The sequence below is a fragment of the Drosophila simulans genome, chromosome X (assembly GCF_016746395.2).
Source record: "Drosophila simulans strain w501 chromosome X, Prin_Dsim_3.1, whole genome shotgun sequence".
In the NCBI taxonomy this organism is placed as follows: Eukaryota; Metazoa; Arthropoda; class Insecta; order Diptera; family Drosophilidae; genus Drosophila; species Drosophila simulans.
In genome coordinates, this window is record NC_052525.2 from 19,785,956 (window position 1) to 19,809,605 (window position 23,650).

The following is a 23,650-nucleotide window of genomic DNA, read 5'->3' on the forward strand; positions in this document are numbered from 1 at the left end:
CTTATCGCTGCGGTTGATGCAAAAGTAAGTCCCATTGCGGCCCCAGAAACTTTTAATGGCTGCGAGAGGAGCGCCGCCGACGCTGACCACAATTAATCTGAAAGCCTAATGTCCGCCTGCGGCTAAATTTCAATTTACCCGCTTACTCGATTGCCATCTTTCGATAACGATTGGCGAGCGCAGGCCTCAAAGCTAGCTGCTATGCCACGCAGGACACGCATGGTTTCATTTTTGACATTTTTGAATAGTACGATTTTGTCATTCTAATGCCGTTCTCCAATTATATAATTTAAGTAAACTCCTTAAGAAATACTCCACGTCGAGTCGACTATCGGATACCCATTACTGAGCTAAAGGTGTATGAGATATGCATGTATAACTTTTTGCGTGCCTTTTATAAGTATAGCACGACCTTTTAAGGAGAGTTAGTATAGAAACTCTTGTATTGACCGACCTTAACTGGTGAAATAAAACAGCTCTTCTGAACAAATGCATTTATTGATTAATGGTAATGAAACACAAAGTATCATTTTTCGTTAATGTCCCGCATGTTTGAAAGGCTCTGAGGAAGGCCCGCATTAGTGTCTGAAAAGATATGTATGCAAGATTGAATATGTATAGAATGAACATGATTGCTCGTGAGACTTGTTTACCTGCCCTGAGGACTCTTCTTCCTGGCGCTCCGGCTTCTGCCGCTTAGCCAGCGGTTTCCCATCTGGACTTTGCTCTAGTATCGTAGTTAGAAGCCCAGTTAGTTCCTCCTCGGGAAGCGTTCGCTTCCTTGACTCCAGTACTCTGATGAAACCATCAACTTTAAGTCAGAACTCTCACCACTAATCACTTGAACTCACTCGCGCAGCAAAAAGCAGTTGGACAACAGCTCATTAAGGCGCTGGTGCTCTTCGGGCGAAGGACTTCTGCTAGGCTTCATGTCCAAGATCGAGTCCAATCCTGTCAGCATTGCGATCACGCTAGCTTGCACGTTGCCATCATTGCCAGGTTCCGTCTGGGTAGACTTATTCGCTGTCGTGGTTGGCGAAGTCTTAGTCTGGGTAGACTGATTGCCCATCCCACGCGGAACCTGAGACTGCATTTTTTATATAATTTTTATATAATTATATTATATAATTATTATATTATATTAATTATATTTAAATTATGTTTATCCCACTCGTCTGTAGCTGATTAACAGGTATCTGTATACGATTCCAGAATGAAGATGAGTTCATAACTCATAGTTTATAAAAATAGCAGTGCTTGGGACGAGTTTAAGTTAAACAATTCCTATGATTCACAGTTTTAATGGTCAAATTGTTTTTATAATATCATTATGTATTTAATTTCAAACAATTCAAGAAATGTTTCACATTTACTTCTTCAATAGTTTCGAAAATATAGATAAAAACAACATAATAGGCAGAAATTCTGGTGTTCACTGAAATAGCAGTGCTATGAAAAAATAGTAACCAAAATCAACTTGACTTCGAACGAACTTAGTTTTTCTTTTTAATGTGTTAATTAGGGCCTAATACTTGCTTGGATAGCCTTTGTTAGCCAGCACAAACTTACACCCACGCGGCATGGAGTCCACCAGGTCCTCATCCATGCATCGACACATATTGTTTAATGTCCCTCCACAGGTTTTCAATCGGTCTTAAATCGGAAGATGATGCTGGCCACGGCATTACCTCTATTCTGTTTTGAGTGAGGCAATTCTTAGCCGATTTGCTTGTGTGTTTTGGATCATTATCCTGTTGGAATGTCTATTTTAAGGACATATTATATTCAGAATATGACAGTAAGACATCACTAAGTATATTTGCATATGCGTTTTGGTTTATAATACCATAAATCATATGTTACGGACTCATACCATGGTAAAAAAACAAGCCAGGATTTTAGGTCCACCATGAAAGTCACTGAAAGTCTTCAGTGGGTGTTTTGGGTGGTACTCCGTGTTTGGAGGTCGTTGGATATACAGTAGTGAACCAGTTCCACCCGATAGGATGGAATATCCAAAGGATATTAAGCCATTTGGAGACTGGCCAGTTTATGCTAAGTAGGGGAACCTTTTGTGGACTCCTCGCACTGAAATTTTGATTCCGTAGTCATCTCTGAATAGTAACGTCGCTGATTCCCAAGTTCAGCTCAGACTTTATGTCCTTAATGGATGCAAAGGGATTAACTTTGCCGTAACGAACTATGCGTCGATCCTCTATACCTGTGCTTTTACGTATGGCACTACGGTTTTCGGGCTTCCATTCATGTTTAATGGCATTGGATACCATTTTGGCAGAATATTCAAGGGTTTTTTGAATGTCCTCGTTTGTTTTTCTTCCTTTCTTAGCTTAAGAATTAATATGCTCTTCTCCTGGGAGCAGTGCTGAAAAACTTAAAAATAAATGGAAAAGTGGAAAGATAAGTCCGAAAAGGGACATGGAAAAATATCTTTGTATTTCTTAGTTGCCCTCGCATTGCTATTTTTATGAACACAGCTGTAAATATATACTGTTAATATATAAACGGCTAACAAAAACCATTATTCCTTTCGGCACCCTTTGCATATAGCGCCATCTGTTGAGAATTTACATTGTGTTGTTCTATATGACAGTGACGTCACCTTATAGCTTTATGCTGTACTTGAATTATTATTTTTGAAACAGCAATTAACCGATGAGCGATCAAATATGAATTCTCACCTAGAGCAGCCTTAAAATCCATTGAAGTTTATTATAAAGAATTCAGGCGTTTCGACAGTCTACATTCTACATACTTTCAGCCAGTATAGCTTTGTACATACGCATTGGTATTTTCGTCGAAATCCAATGGTGTGGTATTAAGCTACAGATGTGAACTGAAATCTCAGATTCAAGCACGGTCACACTGAGCACGTGGAGCAGACAAAGCAGCTGGATTGAGAAATTATTGGAAACAACGCAGTAGAGGCACAACAAATTGCACCATGGAGGCAGAGAACATTAAGGCAGACGCATTCGAGCCGGCGAAGAGGGCCACTAAGCGCGGAGCCAGCGGGGGCGGGCAGCAGGACGTGGAGATGCAGGTGGACGAGGCGACCGGCATTGAGGGCCAGGTGCTGGGATCTGCGCGAGCATCGGCGCCGCCCAAGGCGAAGCGGGCCAGGAGCGAGCTGCGCAAGGTGTCCGTGCCGCCACACAGGTACGCCTCGCTCAAGACTCACTGGATGCAGATCTTCACGCCCGTGGTGGAGCACATGAAGTTGCAAATCCGCTTCAACATGAAGGCGCGCCAGGTGGAGCTGCGTGTGGGCCCCGAGACGCCGGACATAGCCAACCTGCAGCGCGGCGCCGACTTCGTGCGCGCCTTCCTCTGCGGCTTCGAAGTGGACGACGCCCTGGCTCTGCTGCGTCTGGAGGATCTGTTCGTCGAGTCGTTCGAAATCAAGGACGTGAAGACGCTGCGCGGCGACCATCAGTCGCGCGCCATCGGCCGCCTCGCCGGCAAGGGTGGCCGCACCAAGTTCACCATCGAGAACGTGACCAAGACCCGCATCGTGCTAGCCGACAGCAAGATCCACATCCTGGGCAGCTACCAGAACATTCAGCTGGCGCGCCGCGCCGTCTGCAACCTGATCCTCGGCTCGCCGCCCAGCAAGGTGTACAGCAACCTGCGGTCAGTCGCCTCGCGCCTCTCGGAGCGCATGTGATTGGGAGAGCGGACAGGAGTAGACTGGACTGGACTGGAGTGGAGTTTGAGAGGGAGTAGTTGCGGTTTTTTTTTAGCATTAGCAATAAATAATAAATATAATAACATGTATTCAAACATTTACAATATACACAAACACACACAGCGAATGACGGGAATGAGGTCGGCCCACTGGAGGCGCGTGGGCAACTAGAGCTTGGTCAGGATGAGCAGCAGCAGCATGAAGAAGGTGACCGCCGCGAGGACGAGGATGACGCACATCTTGCGGTTCTTGCGCTGATACATTTCCGCCTTGTGCAGCTGGCGCAGTCCCTCCGAGACGCGCGTCTGCGTCTGCTCCACGTTGTAGTCGATGCGGTCGAGCACGGTGCCCTGCTCCTGGACCATGTGGCCCAGGTCCTTGAAGATGTCGTTCAGGTCGTAGATGGACTTGACTATCTTGGTCACCTCCTGCTCGCGGTGCTGCGCCACGCGCGTGTTCTCCTCCTCGAAGAGCAGCAGCTGCTGTTGGGTCATCCGGCTGGCCGGCGGCCTCTGGAAGTGGTCGTCGATGGCCTGGTCGTCGTCCTCGAACAGATAGCCGTTGCCGGACTTGCCCTCCGCCGGCGGCTGCAGGAAGTTGTCGAAGGAGTCGACGAAGTTCTCGGCGCTCTGCTCGCCCAGCTCCACGTTGGTGAAGACGTCGCCAGCGCCGCCGCCGTCGTCGAAGTACTTCTGCGAGCGCTCCTCGCGGGAGTTTAGCTGAAGCAGGTAGGCATTCTGGCTGGCACGGAATTTCACCGTCAGCTCCTGCAGCTGGAGCAGGGCGCAGTGCACCGCGTTGGCGGTCAGGCACTGCTCCATCTTGCTGCCCACGCCGATGCTGCTGCGCACGCACTGGATGTGCCGGTGCGTGGAGGTGATCAGCTTGGAGACGATTTGGCTGAGCACCTCGATGTCGCACTCGTCGTCCCGCTGATCATCGAAGGCGGGTCGCAGGAGGTGGCGTGCGTGCAGGGAGCCCAGTTCATCCAGCTTCGGCTTGATCCTGCAATGGAGTGATGGGAGTGAAGTTGAACCCTGCGCACGGACTACTGCTCGTTTACCCACTTGGACATGGTGTACTGCGCCTCCTCGAACTTATCCAGCCAGGCGGGCGGCGTGCCGTAGTCGTCCTGCAGCTCCAGTCCCTCTTCCGCCTCGCGCACCGAATGCTTCAGCAGGCGCTCCGCATCGCTGCCCCTCTGGAAGACGGACAAACCCAAAACATATGCTAGGTGATGAGACCAGCGAAGACCCCAGACGGAGACGCACTCACCCGATCGTCGTAGTGACTCCGGTTCTTGGACGCATTGTTGCGCATGATGACGAACACCTCCGTCAGGTTGCGCGACGTCATCCTGACCCTCTGCTCCCGATTTCTTGGGGATTGGAAAAATTGATCCAAGTCCGCTGAAAACTCAGATTTTTTTCAGTTTCGTTTTGACACAGAAGCGCAGTGTGCCCGCTACTTTGCTCGCCCAGAATACCGATAGTCGCCACGACGAATTGGTCACCCTGGCGTGAACGCACCGTTACATTTCCGAGATTTTTACATATTTTAAATTTATTTTCTTATTATCTGTAGAATCTCTACTATATAGGCATACTCTTAAACAGCCTATTTTCAAAAGTTATTTTTTCAATATACAAAATGGATTGGATAGCTCCAATAGAAATAATGGGAAATTACTGAAAATAGCATTGCTTTATTGAGTTTCAACAAATTTTTAAAGTTAATTATGTATACACCGTCACGTAAATTGAAATGCAATAATTTTGTTATAAGTTAGATTTATGTAGTACTGTTATATAAGCCGTATAGAGTTTATAGGTTTGGGTTTCTTTTCTTGTCAATATAAAATATGTAGTAGGCAAACAATTTCTTATTGTTGTTCTTTATTTTTGATTAAAGCAATAAAAAAGCCAGTAAATAATACAATAATAGTATTCAATAATTAGTTATGTGCGCCTCTTATTTTTTGCGTTACACATATGTTATATAACCGAATGATCCGTATTGTAAATGTTTTTAGAAAAAAGTACGTTTTAAGCTAATGCTTAAAAATTGCAATTCAACTATTGGGTCTGATATATTGCGTAATTCTTGAAATGACTTGACAGGATTTCATGGGACTCATTAAGAGTTTGGCTTCACGGTTTCTAATAGCCAGTTCCCACTGTACTGTGTTTTAATCCGTGACACAAACCTGTGACTTACGAACACTGAAGAGCTATCGAAATGCCAAACATATCGATGGCTCGCCCCCCTGATATCGATTACTTGATAGCTCAGTCAGTTTGCACCTCCCCCTGATATCGATTGCCATCAAACAATTTTATTTCATTTTAAAATAATTCCTTGATTTCGAATTGCATTGTACTGGTAACTGGCACTTCCAATTGTGACCCGAAAGCAGCAAGCGCGGAAAACGGAGAGTTCAAGTGCGGGTGGAAAAGTCAGGATGTCATAACTCCGTGCGGGGCAACAAAATGAGCAGTGCGGACAAGGATAACAACGAATTATCCTGATCCTGAACGCCCGATTGCAGTTGTGTGTGTGCTTGCGCGCGTGTGCGTGTGCTTAGTGTGTGTGCCAGTGACGACATTGACCCGCCTTCGCCCCTGCCCCAACCCGCGCTCCAGCCCACCACCACACCCCCCTTGCAGGGGTAACTGTGCCATGCCATTGCCGTTGTTGTGGTTGTGGTCGTGCTCGTTTCTAGCCTGACTTCGCCGGTGGAGCACTAGGGAAGACAACGCCAAAACACAAACATGTTCAACCGCCAGGCGAGCGGAGGAGCCGGATCCAGTGGCCAAGGTGCTGGGTCCAGCCAGCCCGCTTCTGCAGCACCAGTCTCCGCTGGAGTTGGTGTAGGAGGGGGTGGAGGTGCCAGTGGAGCAGCGGCAGGAGCAGGCTCCGCAGCAGGATCTGGATCCGGATCAGGTTCCGGATCAGCAGCACCGCCCAGCCATTCGCCCGATCTCTACCTGCGCCCGCTGCCCTTTCTGGACGCCAAGTGGCTGCGCGCCGATCTCATCGCCTCCCTGCGCAACGCCGCCGACGGCGCCGTACTGTGGAACCATCTGATCCAGGACTGCGAGCTGGTCTCGTCGCCCACCGCTCCGCTCCTAAATGCCCGCGGACAACTATCCTACCTGGGCGACGATGGCAAGCACTACTGCGGCGCTCAGCAGCTCAAGTGCTCCTGCTGCCAGCCGGAGTACTGCGGCCCTCTCTCCGCCTGCAACTGCGACGGCTGTCGGCCTCTGGACTCGGACACGGCCATTAAGAAGCTTACCACCCAAGCCGCCGCACAGCAAGCGGCCCATCTCAGCCAGGCCACCGACATGGTTCTGAGCGGCTGGCTCTGGAGCCAGCCACCTTCGCAGCAGGCGCGTCTGGACTGCCAACGTTCTATGATCTCGGAGCTGCAGGAGCTGGCTCTGCGCGCAGCCGGCAACTGCCTCTCTGCCCAGCATCTTCGCCAGCAACTATTCATCTACGAGCGCTACTTCGTGGCCCTGAAAAGGGAGAGGGAACGGGAGCGCCAGTCCACGACAAGCGCACAGGCGGTGGTCAGTGTCACCACCGCCAACACCACTATTGCCGCCACAACCGCCAATGCTGCAGTGGAGTCACAGCCGACGGAACAGCCGGCGGAGCATGGAGCTCTGGGCTTGGCACGCGTAGCCACCCATGCCGCCTTGAACTTCAGCTTCGCCTTCCTGCGACGCGCCTGGCGCTCCGGTGAGGACACGGAAATGTGCAGCGAGCTGCTAAGCGAGGCGCTGGCTTCTCTGCAGGAACTGCCTGAGGCCACGCTGTTCGAGGCAGCCGTCGTCTCTTCGCTCTGGCTGGATGTCATGGAGCGCTCCATCAAGTTCCTGCGTCTGGTGGCGCTCGGTGATCCGATGGGCAATCGCTGCACCGCACCACTAAACGACCGCCACACAGCGCTGTGCCTTCTGCTGGAGCTGGGCGTGCAGAAGGGCACCCTGGCCGCCACGCTCGAGTGCGTCGTTCTGCTGTTGTTGCTATGGGAGAAGGACCGTGCGGGCAACGACAATCGGGACATGCCACGCAAGACGGGCGCCCCGCTGCAGCGCATCCTGCTGCGCTACCAGAAGATTGGAGCCACGGCCAAGGGAGGCGGAATCGCCGGCGGAGAACCTGCTCCAGTGGCCAGTGCCACGGAGACCTTCCTTCGCTTTCTCTCGCTACCCAAGAGCAGTGCGGCCATTGTGGACCTTCGTCGCGCCGCAGTCGTCATCATTTCTCACCTGGACCGCATGGTGCAGCCGCTGATGCCGCGCTGCCTGCTACGCGGTGGACAAGCAACCGCCGCATCATCCAGTTCAGCTCCTCAGCAGCGGATCTACGCCTTGGGCTGGCCATCGCTCTCCAAGGATCAGCAGGGATTCAGCGCTGAGCCGACGCTCAGCTGGAGTGGAGAGTCTGCGGGCGTGCCCACGCTTAGCTGCCGCTTCCAGATCAAGCAGGTGGCCTGCTGCGAGACGCAGATGCTCATCCTTAGCCAGGAGGGTAAGCTGTACACCTGGCGCCTGGCCAAACCGGAAGCGGAACCGCTGCCCATGGAGGAGGTCGCCCATGATGTGTTCATTAGCATCGCCGGCCACTGTGAAGGTCGTCACTTTCTGGCCATTGACAGTAACCGTAAGAGAATTTCTAAATTGCTGTTATGTTTCCATGTTATGTTCGTATCCACTGCTGCTTCGTTTCGTTGGTTATTGTATTATATTAAAATGTTGGGACTTCGAGAGATTTAACAAAAAGCGTAGCACGCTTTTCAGCGTATTTTTTTTTATTATTCGACTTGCGGCAGGAAAATTAAAATCTAAAGATACCACCTACCGTTCTTAGGTGACATGGACTATTAATAATCCGTAGTGGAATCCTGCCTACTTACTAACGCAAAAACCTTCGTGTGCTCTTCAGTCCCTGCACGCTCACTGGGACTCTCAGTCTAGGTATGACTTCGATGAGCAGGATGTGAAACCAGATCGCAATCCCTTCCTTAAGAGTAGGCCATGGTGTCTCCTCCATTCACCCTTTAGTCGCCTTTTTCGACAAGCCGGGTACGCTGGTATTATTCTTCACCCGCCACCACACAGAACACCTGTTTGGATTTACCCACCCACTCTGTTGGCCATCTCGTTTGAGCGGACTCTTAATATTCCATGTTGGGTTTGATCCGCTTGGCTGCCTCGACGACTTCCAGTTCTGTGAGGCACGGGAAATCTGGGGCAGGGGCTTCTTCTGTTGGTCCCCATAGTGCGGTCTGCACTGGGAATAGCTCCCCTACAGTATTAGCCAGGACCCCAGGGTCGGATGGGGTTACACGCCCCTCTTCCTTGGCTTGTTGGTTACAAGCTTATAGGCGAGGGAGCATAGCAGCTGCACATATGCACGTGCTTTACCTTCGCATATTCAATTCCCCGCATAGGTGATGCAGCCAGTTTCTGATCGTGGAGAGAGCTGCTTTAACTGACTCGTCGAGGATCATGGAGGACGTAAGGTTCGCTTAGGAGCCAGGAGGCTCTGAGCTGCTGCGCAATGATTATCGTTGAGCTTGATTACGTTAATATGGGCGTGCATTATGGTGGCTCATAGCTTCTTTTATGTCGGGCACTCAAAGCTACCAGTCGGATGGTTTCTGTCCGCCTCGCTGCTGCAGATCAGGCATTTTGGTTATTAGTATTTACTTAATAATAATAGTAGTTATGAACCTAATGCCCTGCTTCCAATTCGTTGCAGACAACGCCTACTCCTGGGGCACCGGCGAAGATCACCGTCTGGGCCATGGGGACACCCACGCCCGAGCCGTTCCCACCAAGATCGCTGCCCTGGAGCAGCACTGTGTACAGTCGGTATACTGCGGCTGCTCGTACAGCGCAGCCATCACCTGCGGCGGAAACCTGCTGACCTGGGGACGCGGCACCTATGCTCGGCTGGGCCACGGGAACAGCGACGATCGCAGCCTGCCCACCCTGGTGGTGGCCCTATCCGACCACATGGTGGTTGACGTGGCCCTGGGCAGCGGCGACGCCCACTCGCTGGCCCTCACATCCGAGGGACTAGTGTTCGCCTGGGGCGACGGTGACTACGGCAAGCTGGGCAATGGCAACTGCAACGGCAGCCTGCAGCCGATCCTTGTGGAATCGCTACCCCGGGTGCAGCGCGTCTTTGCGGGCTCACAGTTCTCGGTGGCCCTCAGCAGCGAGGGTCAACTCTATACGTGGGGCAAGGCCACCTGTTTGGGCCACCAGTTGGTGGAGCGCAGTGTCCAAGGGTGCAGTGTTCCGCGTCTGGTTAGCAGCTTGCAGGTGAGCTACCGCCAGGTACCCCGTTACCCTGTCATCCTTTCCTAACTTTTGGTTTTCCCTGCAGCACAAACGCATTGTGGACGTGGCCGTGAGCGTGGCACATTGTCTGGCGCTTTCTAGCAGCGGGGAGGTATTCGGATGGGGTCGCAACGACAGCCAGCAAATCTGTCCAGCCTCCGTGTCCAGCGAGCCTTTACTGCGAACGCCCATTCTTGTGTCATTACCAACGTTTCCGGCCAGCGGAATCGCCTGTACCAGTGCCCAGAGTCTTGTGTGGACGCAGAGCTCCCACCAGGGTGTACCGCGGCGCGCCCCCTTCGTCGTTGACTTGGGCGAGCCCACGTTCCGTCTGCTAGACCAGCTGCTGGGCATGTGCAGCAGCCAGGACAACCGGCAAACGCCGAACCAGGAGAGCGAGTGCATCGCCGTGGCCTGCCTAAATCTGTTCCGCCTGCAGCTGCTCGCCCTCATTGCCAACGGGGTAGAGCCGCGCCAGGTGGGCCTAGCCAGTGGCAGTCGCCTTCTCTGCAGCCTCAAGACTCGAATCCTCGGGTTGGCCGGCGGCAGTCAAGTGCTTCGCACAATACAAGTGGCCGCACAACAGGCTCTGCAGGTACGTACATAAGTTGGGCACATCCAATGTGCTTCGTACTAATACCGTTCATTGACCTTTTACCATAGGACGGATGGAGTGTTCTGCTGCCCACAGCAGCGGAGCGTGCCCAGACACTCACATCGCTGCTGCCTTCGGAACCTGGACAGGCGTCATCCGCTGGTCATCGCTTCATGACAGACCTCCTAGTCAGCTCCCTGATGGCCGAAGGCGGCCTAGAGTCGGCGCTGCAGCACGCTATCCGTCTGGAGAGCAGCTCCTGCTCCGCGGACTGCGGCGACGGAGTCCACTTGCCATTGCTGCAGCTGATCACGCGACTGCTGAGCAACAATGCCGCACTGTCCCAAACCCGACTGTCTCCCACGCTGGGCAAGCAGCAGGAAAAGGAGGAGGAGGAGCGCGAGCAGCAGCACCAGGAGCCGAGCACCAGTCCCAGCTTGAGTCTGCTCCACCGATTCCAGCGCTTGCTGCTGTCCCACATCCACCAGGCGCAGCCCGAGGAGGAAACAACTGGCGCCGAGGCGCTGTTGTTGCAGTACATGCACGCGCTAATCCCCGCCTGCGTTGCCACATTACAAAAGGCCCACGAATTGGCGTTGCTATGTCGGGAGCCGGGTGAACATTCCTTTGGTCAGATGGTTGGCCATCTCGGCCGCGTCCTCCAAGCGGATATTTCGGACGCTTTGCTGAACGAGTTGCTGGTGGGCTTATTGCTCCTCAAGCGCGATCGCCCTCAGTGTCTGGGTGGCCTGCGTTGGGCCCGCCTCTTTCTGCCTCTGCTTCGCGTCCTAGACAGACTCAATCGAGCGCTTGGGGAAGGAGAACTGCGAGACGGCGACGACATGGGCTGGCCAGGCATCATTTGTCGAGGGGGACCCAAGGGCGGTCCTCCGCCGGCTGATCCCGAAACGCACTATGTGCGCCGTGCGGACATGGAAAATCTTCTGCTCGATGGAAGTCGCTGCATCGTCCTGGCCGGATACGTTTGCGATTTAAGCGGATACAAGTAAGTAAACTTGCATATCTTCGGCATAATTGCAGACTCATTTGTCGTTTATCTTTTGCATCATAGCTGTGAGTCGGAAACACTACGAAGCGTTTTGGACTCGGGATTGGGCAAGGACCTTACGGCCGAGATGAGCAGTCAGGTGCACAGAAGCGCTATGGAGCACATCCTCGAGCACCACAAGCTGGGCAAGTACATGGTCCAGGCTAACACCGAAGAGAAGGTGAGATTCGATCCTATGTTTGATATTCCCTGACCAATCGAATGTTTCAATCCTATTCAGTCATCGGCGCCTGGACCCAGTCGGCTGACTCACTTTAGCTCGGAATGCGCCTTGGCGCAGCTGCTCGGCTTGGTGGCCAATCTGATGTGCAGCGGACCGGCACTGCAGCCAGCGGAACTGCAGTGCCGTCAGCTGGACAAGTCAAGCCTGCTAAGCGGTGGGCTACAGCTCCTCCAGCCGAGCAATCCCTTCGACGAGGAGAAGGGCGAGGCGCGCAGCAGCCACAGTTGTCACAGCACAGCGGGTAACACGCCCACGGAACTGCCGCCTCCGTTGCCAATGCAGCAGCAGCTGGCTCCGGGTCGAGGCAAATCCCAGTTGCAGCTGCGTGCAGATGCTTTCATCAGCGGCCTAGCAGAGGCCCGCGTTTCGGAACCGCCTGTGGCTGCTTGGCTGGCGCTCACCGAGCGATACTGTAAGGCGCACAACTTGATGTGGCATCAGGAGTTCGCCACGGAACATCCCGTCCAGGAGCTAGAGCGCCTCTTGAGCGCCGTGCTCATCCGGCACCAGTACCTCGGTGGCCTGGTGCTAAACGCATTGGAGACAGAGTCGCCGCCGCCAAGACAGCTCGGGGAAATCATTAGGCTTGTGCATCAGGCCAAGTGGTCAGTGGTTCGGACACGGCAGCAACTGAACCGCAGTTACAAGGAGGTGTGTGCCCCAATTCTAGAACGCCTGCGCTTCCTGCTCTACGAGGTGCGACCAGCGATTAGTCCCCAGCAGCGTGGATTACGCCGACTGCCCATCTTGCAGCGCCCGCCGCGCTTTAAGATGCTTGTGCGGCGGCTGCTTCAAGAGCTGCGCTCCTCACGGCAGCCGGCCAAGCCGGAGGATCTGCTTAATGCCTCCATTCAGCAGGAGCAGGAGAAAAAACCCCAGGTCATGCCCAAACAGGAGCTAGAGGAGCAGGAAGAAGAGGAAACTCTGTTAAGGCGACTGAATGAACGCCAGATCCATGGCGAGGGAGAGCTGGACCCGGCACTCATGCAGGACATTGTGGACTTTGCCCTGCAGGACAGCTGCGATGTGGAGACGGCACGACGGGCCATGTACTGCCAGATGCAGCGATACCAACTGAGGCTGGCCGGGCTCCAGATTGTCCAGCAACTGCTTGAACTACACGGCTTGCTGGATGCGGCACAGTACAGTCTGCTGAACGGATTTCTCGGACTGCACTTGAAATCCACATCCTCCGGAGGAGGATCAACGGGATCCGGAAGCTCCTTGCACGTTCTCGGTCAGCTGAACATGATAAGTGCCTACCAAAAAGCCAGGCTACTCCTGGCACAATCTCGTGTCCTTGACTGGGCGGTGCGAGAGCTCCGTCGTCTGGTTAACCAAGAGCAGCAGGGCCACGCCCGCGGCAAGGACAGCACCAATCTAGGCACCTATGTGCTCCTAAAGCGCCTGCCGCGCGCCCGCTTCCTCCTGAGCGTGTTCGGGCTGCTGGCCAAGGAGCTGGGCCCCAACGAGCTAGGCTTCCTCATTAATTCCGGCCTCCTGGGCACCGTGCTTGGACTGCTGGCGCAGACGGGCGGCGAAGGCGCGACCGGCGGCCAGGTGCACGGAGAACTGAGTATCCTGTACGAAGACAGCGTGCTAAAGCAAAAGTCGAGCAAGGCGCAGCTCAGTGGTCCCGATCTGGCAAAGCTGATGAAGATCGGCACCAGAATTGTGAGGGGAGCGGACTGGAAGTGGGGTGACCAGGATGGCAATCCGCCCGGCGAGGGTCGCATCATTAGTGAGGTGGGCGAGGACGGGTAAGTTGTGGCGAAGATTCTATTTCCTGATATCACAACTAAATGACCTTCTTGTCCAGGTGGGTGCGTGTGGAATGGTACACCGGAGCCACCAACTCGTACCGTATGGGCAAGGAGGGTCAGTACGATCTCCAGCTGGCCGACAGTGCTCTCAACGTCGCCTCACCCACGGAGCCTGAGCGAGAGGATGTGTCCGGGAGCGAAGCTTCACCCACCAGCGACTCGCATCCATCGAAATTGCTACGCCACTGCGCCGCCAAGCTCCTTCAGATTCTGGCGGTGGGAACTGGACTGCACGGGGCTCAGCTGGATAAGGACGCACTGCGTGGCATGACCAGCATGTTTCGGACTATCATCTACCCCAAACCATCGATGTCAAACATCTCCTATGCATTGGGATGGCTCAACCTGGGCTTCATTCGAGCCATATCTGGTAGGTGTCCTTTGTGGTAGTAAAACAAGAATCGTTTGAGTGGCTAACAATAATGTGCTTTTTTCAGGAGATTGCCCACGGCTTTGTCTGGAGCTTAGCACACCGGGATGGTTAAGTCACTATCTATCGCTGCTGGAACAGCCAGCGGGAAACGAGGCGGGCGTGTACAGACAGCTCCATTGCCTGCGCCTGCTGCAGTTTATTCTGGCACAGTGGGGCGCTGAGGAGGAGCCGCGGATGCCCGCTTTGGTCCACCAGTTGTTTGCCACCCTGGGACGCATCGCGCTACATTGTCCAGGCGATGCCAGTCTGCTGCCCACGGCCGAGGGCAAGGCACGCGTGCTGCTCACCGCATCGCATTCGGGCAGCGTGGCCGAGGAGCTCGTCGCCCTACTTCGGCGTCTGCACACTCTGCCCTCCTGGAACCCAGTCATCAATTCCTTCCTGGCGCAGAAGCTTTGTGTAGCCGCCGAGCTGCTAGCCGAGCAATCGCCGCACTCCACGGCTCTGGACAGTGAACAGGTCTTTGTGCTAGGTGTACTCGGAGCCATGGGTGGACACGATCTGCGTCCACGCGTCGGTCTACACTGTTTCCACGAAGGCAGCCACATGGTGATCGCCAGCTTCACGCCCAAGGGCCGCTGTCTCCTTGCGCCCGGAGGTGTGGGATCTGGCGTGGGATTCGTTAAGGTGCAATTGCCGGCGGTGATGCCGCACTTGGATCACACCGTATTCAGCTTGAGCCGTCTGCCTATGAACGAGATGTTGCTTAACGCTTGGACAGTGCTACTGTACGGACCAGCACCGGAACTCCGGGAACTGCCCAGTAGCGCCGATGGTCGACTGGACTTAGCTCTGCTCCGCGCCCAGCAACTTCAGATGGCGGTGCTGCACACAAACGGCGTGTTGTATCGCCACCAAGTCGCTTTGCGTCGCATCCTCAAGCAACGAGCACCAGGGAGCATATACGCCAGTGCAGATGAGCCGGACCGAAGCGATGCGGAGTCGCAACAGCCTGGGGAGCAAGACCAGCAGTTATCCACAGGAAGTGGCCAGGAGCCGCAACTGTTGATACAGTGCATCCTTTTGCGAGCCACGCAGGCGTCCCCAGTAAAGGCCTGCTACAGTTACATGGATCTGGCCACAGCCGCCCTCAACTGCATTCAATCTCTGGCTACCCAGGCCCACCAGGAGCTAAGCGAGGGTGGTGGTGTTCCTCCCAATGGTCGCGCCCTTTCTTCGCCACCTCAGCCGACAATGGTGCACGGAGTGCCTGTCTACAATGTGGCACGGAAGGAGCAGAAGCCGACGGAGCAAGTGGAACAGAAATCCAAGTGGCCTGCGGCGGCCACCGATGCCCAGCTAATTGGGCAGATAATGGAAATGGGATTCACTCGTCGCACGGTGGAACTAGCCCTTAAGCAACTGTCGCTGCAAGCAGAGATAATGCCCACCCCCGAGCAGATAGTGCAGTGGATCCTGGAACACCCGGATGTGTGTGCTAACACCATCGAAGAGGATACGCTGCCACTGGCGTCTTCAGCCTCGTCTCACGACCCAGAGGCGGATTCGGATAATGAGTGTCCCAGTTCGAATTCGACAACCTCGTCCTCTACTTCATCGGACACTGTAGAAGGCCAACCGATGGCCGTCAGTGGACCCGCACCACCAGTGAAGTTTGAGTCTCGCAAGGATTTCCAGACTGCTGATCTCTACGCCTTGTATGTACGGGGACTAGTTCGCCCGGGAATGACGGTGCGCTGCTGTCGGGACTTTGAAGAGATCAAACAAGGCGATATGGGCACTGTGCTCATCGTGGACACCGAAGGTCTGCATGATCTCAACGTTCAAGTCGACTGGCGCAATCACGGCAGCACCTACTGGGTGTGCTTTGTGCATATCGAGCTGGTGGAGGCTGCTCAGACCCAGCACCAGCCACGCCCTCCGCCCATCGCAGTGGGTGCACGGGTAAGGCTGCGCACCTCGTCGCTGCGCTACGGAATGCTGTGCCAGCTGCGCCTGGGCAGAAGCCAGGGATCGTCGGCCATTGGAGTGGTGAGCTCAGTGCGCAGCAAACAACTCACTGTGGACTTTCCGGACCTGCCCGCCTGGCAGGGTCACATCAACGAAGTGGAACTGGTGGCATCGCAGCCCACCTCCGCCACCCTTCCTTCTCTAGGAGACTCCTGCAGCCAGATGGCGCCCAGCGATCTCATCGAGGATTGGTCCAGATGCATTCGTTCGTTGACCGTAAGCTCCAATGAGGCAGCAGCCAAACATCTGCTTAATGGCAGTAACCAGCCGTGGCAGAGCTGTTCCAGCGGACCTTGCCGCCATTGGATCCGCCTAGAGCTGCACGACCGCATCCTCGTCCACAGTCTGACTTTGAAGGTTAGTCCCGAAGATCACTCGCACATGCCATCCCTGCTGGAGATCCGCGTGGGCGACTGCGTCGACAGCCTGAAGGAGTACACATGGATCCCAGTGCCAGCGGGTGCTAGCCGGGTGCTGCTCATGCAGCAGGTGCCCACTTATTACCCCTGGGTGGAGGTGGTGGTGAAGCAGTGCCAGAACAACGGCATTCAGTGCAAGATTCACGGCATTAAGTTCGTAGGTCGCCGCCAGCAACCGGATCTCCAGCACATCTTGGCTAACGCACAGTTCCTGGCCAGCGAGTACAGCGCCGGAGTGGGACCTGGATCGACAGCAGGAGCCGGAGCGGTAAGCACATCCCACGAAGAAGCCGCAGCGGCGCCCGAGCAGGATCTACCATGCACCGTAATGGTGTGGGGCCTCAACGACAAAGAACAGCTTGGCGGGCTGAAAGGTTCGAAGGTGAAGGTGCCAACCTTCTCGCAGACCATTAGTCGTCTGCGTCCCATCCACATAGCAGGCGGATCCAAGAGTCTGTTCATCGTGAGCCAGGACGGAAAGGTTTACGCATGCGGCGAGGGAACGAACGGTCGCCTCGGCCTCGGGGTGACCCACAATGTGCCACTACCACACCAGCTGCCCGTGCTGCATCAGTATGTGGTCAAGAAGGTAGCCGTGCACTCCGGCGGCAAGCACGCGCTCGCCCTGACGCTGGATGGAAAGGTGTTCTCCTGGGGCGAGGGCGAGGATGGTAAGCTCGGCCACGGCAACCGAACAACGCTGGACAAGCCACGACTGGTGGAGGCGTTGCGAGCGAAGAAGATCCGCGATGTGGCCTGTGGCTCGTCTCACTCGGCGGCCATCAGCAGCCAGGGCGAGCTCTACACCTGGGGACTGGGTGAGTACGGCCGCTTGGGCCACGGCGACAACACCACACAGCTGAAGCCCAAGTTGGTGACGGCGTTGGCGGGCAGAAGGGTCGTTCAAGTGGCCTGCGGAAGTCGGGATGCACAAACCCTTGCCCTCACGGAGGACGGAGCCGTGTTCTCGTGGGGCGACGGTGATTTCGGCAAGCTTGGACGCGGCGGCAGCGAGGGATCCGACACCCCTCACGAGATCGAACGTCTCTCGGGCATAGGTGTGGTGCAGATCGAGTGTGGCGCCCAGTTCAGCTTGGCACTCACGCGAGCCGGAGAAGTGTGGACTTGGGGCAAAGGCGACTACTACCGTCTGGGCCACGGTGGAGATCAGCACGTGCGCAAGCCGCAGCCCATTGGAGGACTTCGGGGCCGACGGGTCATCCACGTGGCCGTCGGTGCCCTGCACTGCCTGGCCGTCACGGATGCTGGCCAGGTTTACGCCTGGGGCGACAACGACCACGGACAACAGGGCAGTGGCAACACGTTTGTGAACAAGAAGCCGGCTCTGGTCATCGGATTGGATACGGTGTTTGTGAATCGCGTTGCGTGCGGCAGCTCGCACTCCATCGCTTGGGGACTGCCCAACGCATCCTCGGATGAGGAGAAGCGAGGACCCGTGCCCTTCGGCAGCACTCGAGACCCCCTGGGCGGCAGTAGCCTGGGCATATACGAAGCGGAGACAGTGCAAACCCTGAAACAGGAGGCCAAGCCCTTGAACCAGAGTAGTCTGAGCGAAAGCCTGGCTCTGGAGACACCAGCCGCCCGGCAGGCGGCTCTGGGTCACGTACTGCGTGCCATGAGCATCCTGCAGGCCCGCCAGCTCATCGTCGCCGCACTCACCAGCCACAGCAAGGTGAACTTTAAGGAGCGGGGTGCCGTCGGAGGCGAGGAGGACCAGCTCATAGGTGGGCCCATGATGGGAGCACCGCTGCAACTGGCGGAAACGATTGCGCAGGGTGGAGGAGAGGCGCCCGCCGATGCCACGGATGCCGGTCTGCAGGAGCACAGTCCCGAGGCTGCCGTTGATGCGCTGACCGGAGGATTGTCCGGCGGGGCTAACACTCTGCCACCGCTCAGCGCCGGCCCACTGAGCGCCTTTCAGAGCCTAACTGGATCCCTGTCCATGTCGGGATCGCTCTCCAGCAGTGCCTTGCCCCAGCACAAGCACTCTCGGATGTCGGCCAGCGCCATGTCCGTGATGGCTGCCACCATGACGCAGCAGGAGGAGATGCTATCCCACATTAGCCACTGCCACGGCCTAGACGACTTCGGCGGCTTGCTGGGTGAGCCGGAGGCAAAGAGTCTGGTGGAGCTGCTTAAACTGGCAGTTTGCGGACGATGTGGACCACCGAGCACAGCCCAGACCATCGCCGACACCCTAATCTCCTTGGGAGCTGGAACACCGACGGTGGCTGCGATGCTCCTTGAGACGTGCATCACGGAACTGGAGGACCTGTGCACCTCGCGCCACTGCCTTGGTAAGTTGCCCAAACCGGTGATGCAGGAGAGCAGCCACCCTTACGTGGACAACGTGAACGTCACCGGAGTGGTACGCATCCCAGGTGCGGAGATGTTGCGCCTGGAGTTCGACAGCCAGTGCAGCACCGAGAAGCGTAACGATCCCCTGGTGATCATGGACGGCACTGGTCGGGTGCTGGCCATGCGTTCGGGCCGGGAGTTTGCCCACTGGGCTCCGGAGATCCGTGTGCCGGGCGACGAGTTGCGCTGGAAATTCTCCTCGGACAGTTCGGTAAACGGATGGGGCTGGCGCTTCTGGGTGCACGCCATCATGCCGGCGGCCACGCTGGGCGAGAGTGGATCGGACCGAGCCGTGTTGTCGCAACCCTCGATGGCACTGGTCATGTCGCTGCTGGACTCCCGACTTGCCCCTCGACAACCGAGTGTGCTGCTCCGATTGGCCTCCGCCCTGGCAGCTTGCTCACAACTGGGCGCCCTCACCACCGCCCAGAGGATATGGTCGCTGCGCAAACTGCACGCCGTACTGTTGCTGGAGCAAGCGCCTCGACCACAGGATCCATCGCTGTCCACGCTGCTCCAGCCCTTGATACCGGAGCTGTTGCGCCAGTACGAGTACGAGGAGCCGCAGGTGCGCGGAGGCATACATCTCATGCACTCGGACTACTTCAAGACCCTGGCTGCACTGGCCTGCGACATGCAGCTGGATGCTTCACTGCCTGCCACTTCATCATCGTCGTCGTCAGCAGCCCCGGGTGCCATCTCCTCGACTGGGGACGTGCACAAGTGGGCCTGGTTCAAGCGATACTGCATCGCCGTTAGAGTGGCCCAATCCCTGATCCGGCGCACGGAGCTGCCGCGGGCATTTTGCCTGGAGGTGCGCAAGAAGTTTGCCGAAATGCTGCCCAGTTCGAGCTCGAACTCCAATGCCAATCCTGGCTGCCAATCGCCCGGAGCGTCCATGCTGAACTCTACAACTTCACTGTCGTCCAGCACGGTCAGCAATGTGTCTCCACCGCCGGGAATTACCAGCGAGCAGCCGGATCTACACTGTCATGCCCACCAGTTGGAGTCCACGAGCACGCTGCTCCACGAGGATCACACTCTGTTTCAAGCTCCGCACGACGCCCAACTGCTGCAGTGGCTCAACCGGAGACCAGACGACTGGGCACTCAGCTGGGGTGGAGCCAGCACCATATACGGATGGGGCCACAACCACCGCGGGCAGCTTGGCGGACTGGAAGGTAGCCGTATCAAGACGCCAACGCCGTGCGAGGCGCTCAGCCTTCTTCGACCAGTTCAGTTGGCCGGCGGAGAGCAATCCCTGTTTGCGGTGACGCCCGATGGCAAACTATTTGCCACGGGATACGGATCTGGAGGACGACTGGGCGTCGGTGGCAGCGACAGCTGGGCCATTCCCACTTTGCTGGGATCCCTGCAGCACGTGTTCGTCAAGAAGGTTGCTGTGAACTCCGGCGGAAAACACTGCTTGGCACTGACCACTGAAGGCGAGGTGTACGCCTGGGGCGAGGGCGAGGACGGAAAGCTGGGCCACGGGAACCGCATGAGCTACGACCGTCCCAAGCTGGTGGAGCACCTCAACGGGATGAGCGTGGCGGACATTGCCTGCGGCAGTGCTCACTCAGCGGCGATCACGGCCAGTGGCCATGTGCTCACTTGGGGCAAAGGACGCTACGGGCGACTGGGACACGGCGACTCCGAAGACCAGCTGCGACCCAAGTTGGTGGAGGCGCTGCTCGGCTATCGGGCCATCGATATTGCCTGCGGCTCCGGAGATGCCCAGACGCTGTGCATCACGGACGACGACAATGTGTGGAGCTGGGGCGATGGCGACTACGGCAAACTGGGACGCGGCGGCAGCGACGGCTGCAAGCTGCCGTACAAGATCGAGAGTCTGGCCGGACTGGGAGTGGTCAAGGTGGAGTGCGGTTCGCAGTTCTCGGTGGCACTCACCAAATCCGGAGCGGTGTACACCTGGGGCAAAGGAGACTTCCATCGCCTGGGCCACGGATCCGTTGACCATGTCCGCCGGCCCAAGAAGGTGGCTGCTCTGCAGGGAAAGAAGATTATTTCCATTGCCACCGGTTCGCTGCACTGCGTCGCTTGCAGCGACTCCGGCGAGGTGTACACCTGGGGAGACAACGACGAAGGACAACTGGGCGACGGCACGGTTACAGCCATTCAGCGGCCGCGCCTGGTAGCCGCTCTCCAGGGCAAGCACATTGTGAAGGTCACCTGCGGATCCGCCCACACGCTGGCCCTATCAACATCGCAGCTAAGCGAGCGCCTGCGTCCGCTGCCCAATCCACCGCTGGAGTACGACCTGGTGCGCGATCTGGCGCCTGAGGCCCTGCACGCCCGCCTTATCCTGCTGCACCACTTCTCGGAGTTGGTGTGTCCCTGCCTGGCCATGCTGCCCATCTCCGGCGACTTGAGTCTGGGCGCACTGAAGGATGTGCTCGTGTACAACATCAAGGAGGCTGCCTTCCGGAAGGTCATCCAAACGACGATGGTGCGGGACAAGCAGCACGGACCCGTCATCGAGCTAAATCGCATCCAGGTGAAGCGCTCGCGCAATCGGTGCAACGGATTGGCCGGCATCGATGGGATGAAGAGCGTCTTTGGCCAGATGGTGCAGAAGCTGCCCTTGCTCACCCAGGAGGCGCTGGCTCTGCCGCACCGCGTCTGGAAGGTGAAGTTCGTGGGCGAGAGTGTGGACGACTGCGGCGGTGGCTACAGCGAATCCATCGCTGAGATGTGCGACGAGCTGCAGAACGGCAGCGTGCCGCTTTTGATCAACACGCCCAACGGACGCGGCGAGGCGGGAGCCAATCGCGACTGCTTCCTGCTGGACCCCACCCTGTCCTCGGTACTCCAGATGAACATGTTCCGCTTCCTTGGCGTCCTCATGGGCATCGCCGTGCGTACAGGATCGCCGCTGAGCATCAAGTAAGTGTCGAGTTCAGGGATACCTCAATAACCGATCCTTGGGGGACTATGTCACTAATGACCTTGTTTTGATATTTCAGTTTGGCGGAACCTGTGTGGCGTCAATTGACGGGCGAGGTTCTACGGCCCACGGATCTTACCGAGGTGGACCGCGACTACGTGGCCGGACTGCTCTGCATCCGCAATATGGATGACGACCCGAAGCTGTTCACCGCGCTGGAACTGCCCTTCTCGACGTCCTCGGCCCGTGGCCACGAGGTGCCGCTGTCCACGCGCTACACGCACATCTCGCCCAGGAACCGGGCGGAGTATGTCCGTCTGGCGCTCGGATTCCGTCTGCACGAATTCGATGAGCAGGTGAAGGCGGTTCGGGACGGCATGTCCAAGGTGATTCCAGTGCCTTTGCTCTCGCTCTTCTCCGCCGCGGAGCTGCAGGCGATGGTCTGCGGCTCGCCTGACATTCCGCTGGGCCTGCTGAAGTCGGTGGCCACCTACAAGGGCTTCGATCCGAGCTCGGCGCTGGTCACCTGGTTCTGGGAGGTGATGGAGGAGTTCACGAATCAGGTGCGTCCCATATGGCGGTGCCGTACTTTCGCATCAGCCGCAATCCTAATTGAAACTAAACATTTTCAGGAGCGCTCTCTATTCCTGCGGTTCGTCTGGGGTCGCACCCGATTGCCGCGCACCATTGCCGACTTCCGTGGACGTGACTTTGTGCTGCAAGTGCTCGAGAAGAATCCGCCTGACCACTTCCTGCCCGAGAGCTACACGTGCTTCTTTCTGCTCAAGATGCCCCGCTACTCGTGCAAGGTAAAGACAATGGCGACCGATTGCGTCCACCACTGATTCTGATTAATGCCGAATCTTTGTTTTTGCAGGCCGTGCTCCTTGAGAAGCTCAAGTATGCCATACACTTCTGTAAGAGCATTGATACGGACGAGTACGCACGCGTGGCCATGGGCGAACCCACCGAGGCCACCGGCAGCGAGGACAACAGCGACCTGGAGTCGGTGGCTAGCCACGAGGGTTGAACCGAACCCACTGTCCATCCTGCCCGAAATGAACAATTAACTTAACGACTTACCGCATTACCGAACAAATCGATCAGGGATCCATCGGAGACCTTGGCAGCCGGCGGATCTCCCCGCAGTTTACGATCCTCACCCACTAGGACACACGACGCCTTCAAGTTAAACCCACTCACGCGACACGTACACATATATACACGTATAAACATATATTTTAAATTAGCACATGAATCGGAGCAAGACGACGAATCGAGCGAGAGAGACGACGAATCGAGCGAGGGAGAATGAGGAGAGGGAGAATGAGGAGAGAGAGAATGAGAGAGAGAGAGAGAGACGGCGAGAGAGCGAAAGAATCGGTCGATCGCATAATGAAACCAAAAAGCAAAACGTTAAAGTTATTTCCATATTATATTATATATACATATAAATTTAAATATAAATGTTAGTTGAAGTCCACTCATAATTATACACAAGGCTTAAACGTTAGACGCAACCCAATTGAATCCCATCCCATCCAATCCAATCCATTCCCATCCATCTGGAGTCCGAAACCCCGCCCAAAACAGTTAATAAGCTATGTAATTGATATTGATAACCCCCGAGAACACAAAGGGGCTGAAAACGTTTCTAATGATGATCTATTTAAAAGTTAGATGCCGCAAAGAAAACTCTATCTGAACTAAACGGAAGCTAAATAAAATACTTTATAAAGCAATCGATTTTGTAACTCGCAAC

At 55.8% G+C, this 23,650-nt stretch overlaps 4 protein-coding genes across 4 annotated transcripts; 2 read left to right on the forward strand and 2 right to left on the reverse strand.

Moving 5' to 3' along the window:
• Positions 1 to 526: 526 nt before the first annotated feature.
• Positions 527 to 1,086, reverse strand: LOC6726517. Its single transcript, XM_039296465.2, has 3 exons — positions 852 to 1,086; positions 654 to 795; positions 527 to 562 (listed from the first exon to the last, which is right to left on the reverse strand). Exons 1-3 carry the CDS (start codon positions 1,067 to 1,069, stop codon positions 527 to 529), a joined length of 396 nt encoding a protein of 131 aa, XP_039152399.1. The 5' UTR covers positions 1,070 to 1,086.
• Positions 1,087 to 2,835: 1,749 nt separating this feature from the next.
• On the forward strand, positions 2,836 to 3,833 carry LOC6726518 (RNA-binding protein pno1). The gene has a single exon (XM_002107438.4). The coding sequence runs from the start codon at positions 2,963 to 2,965 to the stop codon at positions 3,683 to 3,685; it is 723 nt and encodes a 240-aa protein (XP_002107474.1). The 5' UTR covers positions 2,836 to 2,962; the 3' UTR covers positions 3,686 to 3,833.
• LOC6726519 (syntaxin-16) lies at positions 3,775 to 5,200 on the reverse strand. The gene is made up of 3 exons (XM_002107439.4): positions 4,982 to 5,200; positions 4,774 to 4,907; positions 3,775 to 4,711 (listed from the first exon to the last, which is right to left on the reverse strand). The coding sequence occupies exons 1-3, from the start codon at positions 5,060 to 5,062 to the stop codon at positions 3,874 to 3,876; spliced, it is 1,053 nt and encodes a 350-aa protein (XP_002107475.1). The 5' UTR covers positions 5,063 to 5,200; the 3' UTR covers positions 3,775 to 3,873.
• Positions 5,201 to 5,962: 762 nt separating this feature from the next.
• Positions 5,963 to 23,630, forward strand: LOC6726520 (probable E3 ubiquitin-protein ligase HERC2). Its single transcript, XM_039296651.1, has 11 exons — positions 5,963 to 8,380; positions 9,482 to 10,050; positions 10,115 to 10,663; positions 10,732 to 11,669; positions 11,736 to 11,892; positions 11,953 to 13,715; positions 13,775 to 14,148; positions 14,216 to 21,887; positions 21,968 to 22,451; positions 22,521 to 22,697; positions 22,766 to 23,630. Exons 1-11 carry the CDS (start codon positions 6,478 to 6,480, stop codon positions 22,916 to 22,918), a joined length of 14,739 nt encoding a protein of 4,912 aa, XP_039152585.1. The 5' UTR covers positions 5,963 to 6,477; the 3' UTR covers positions 22,919 to 23,630.
• The last annotated feature ends 20 nt before the right edge of the window (positions 23,631 to 23,650 follow it).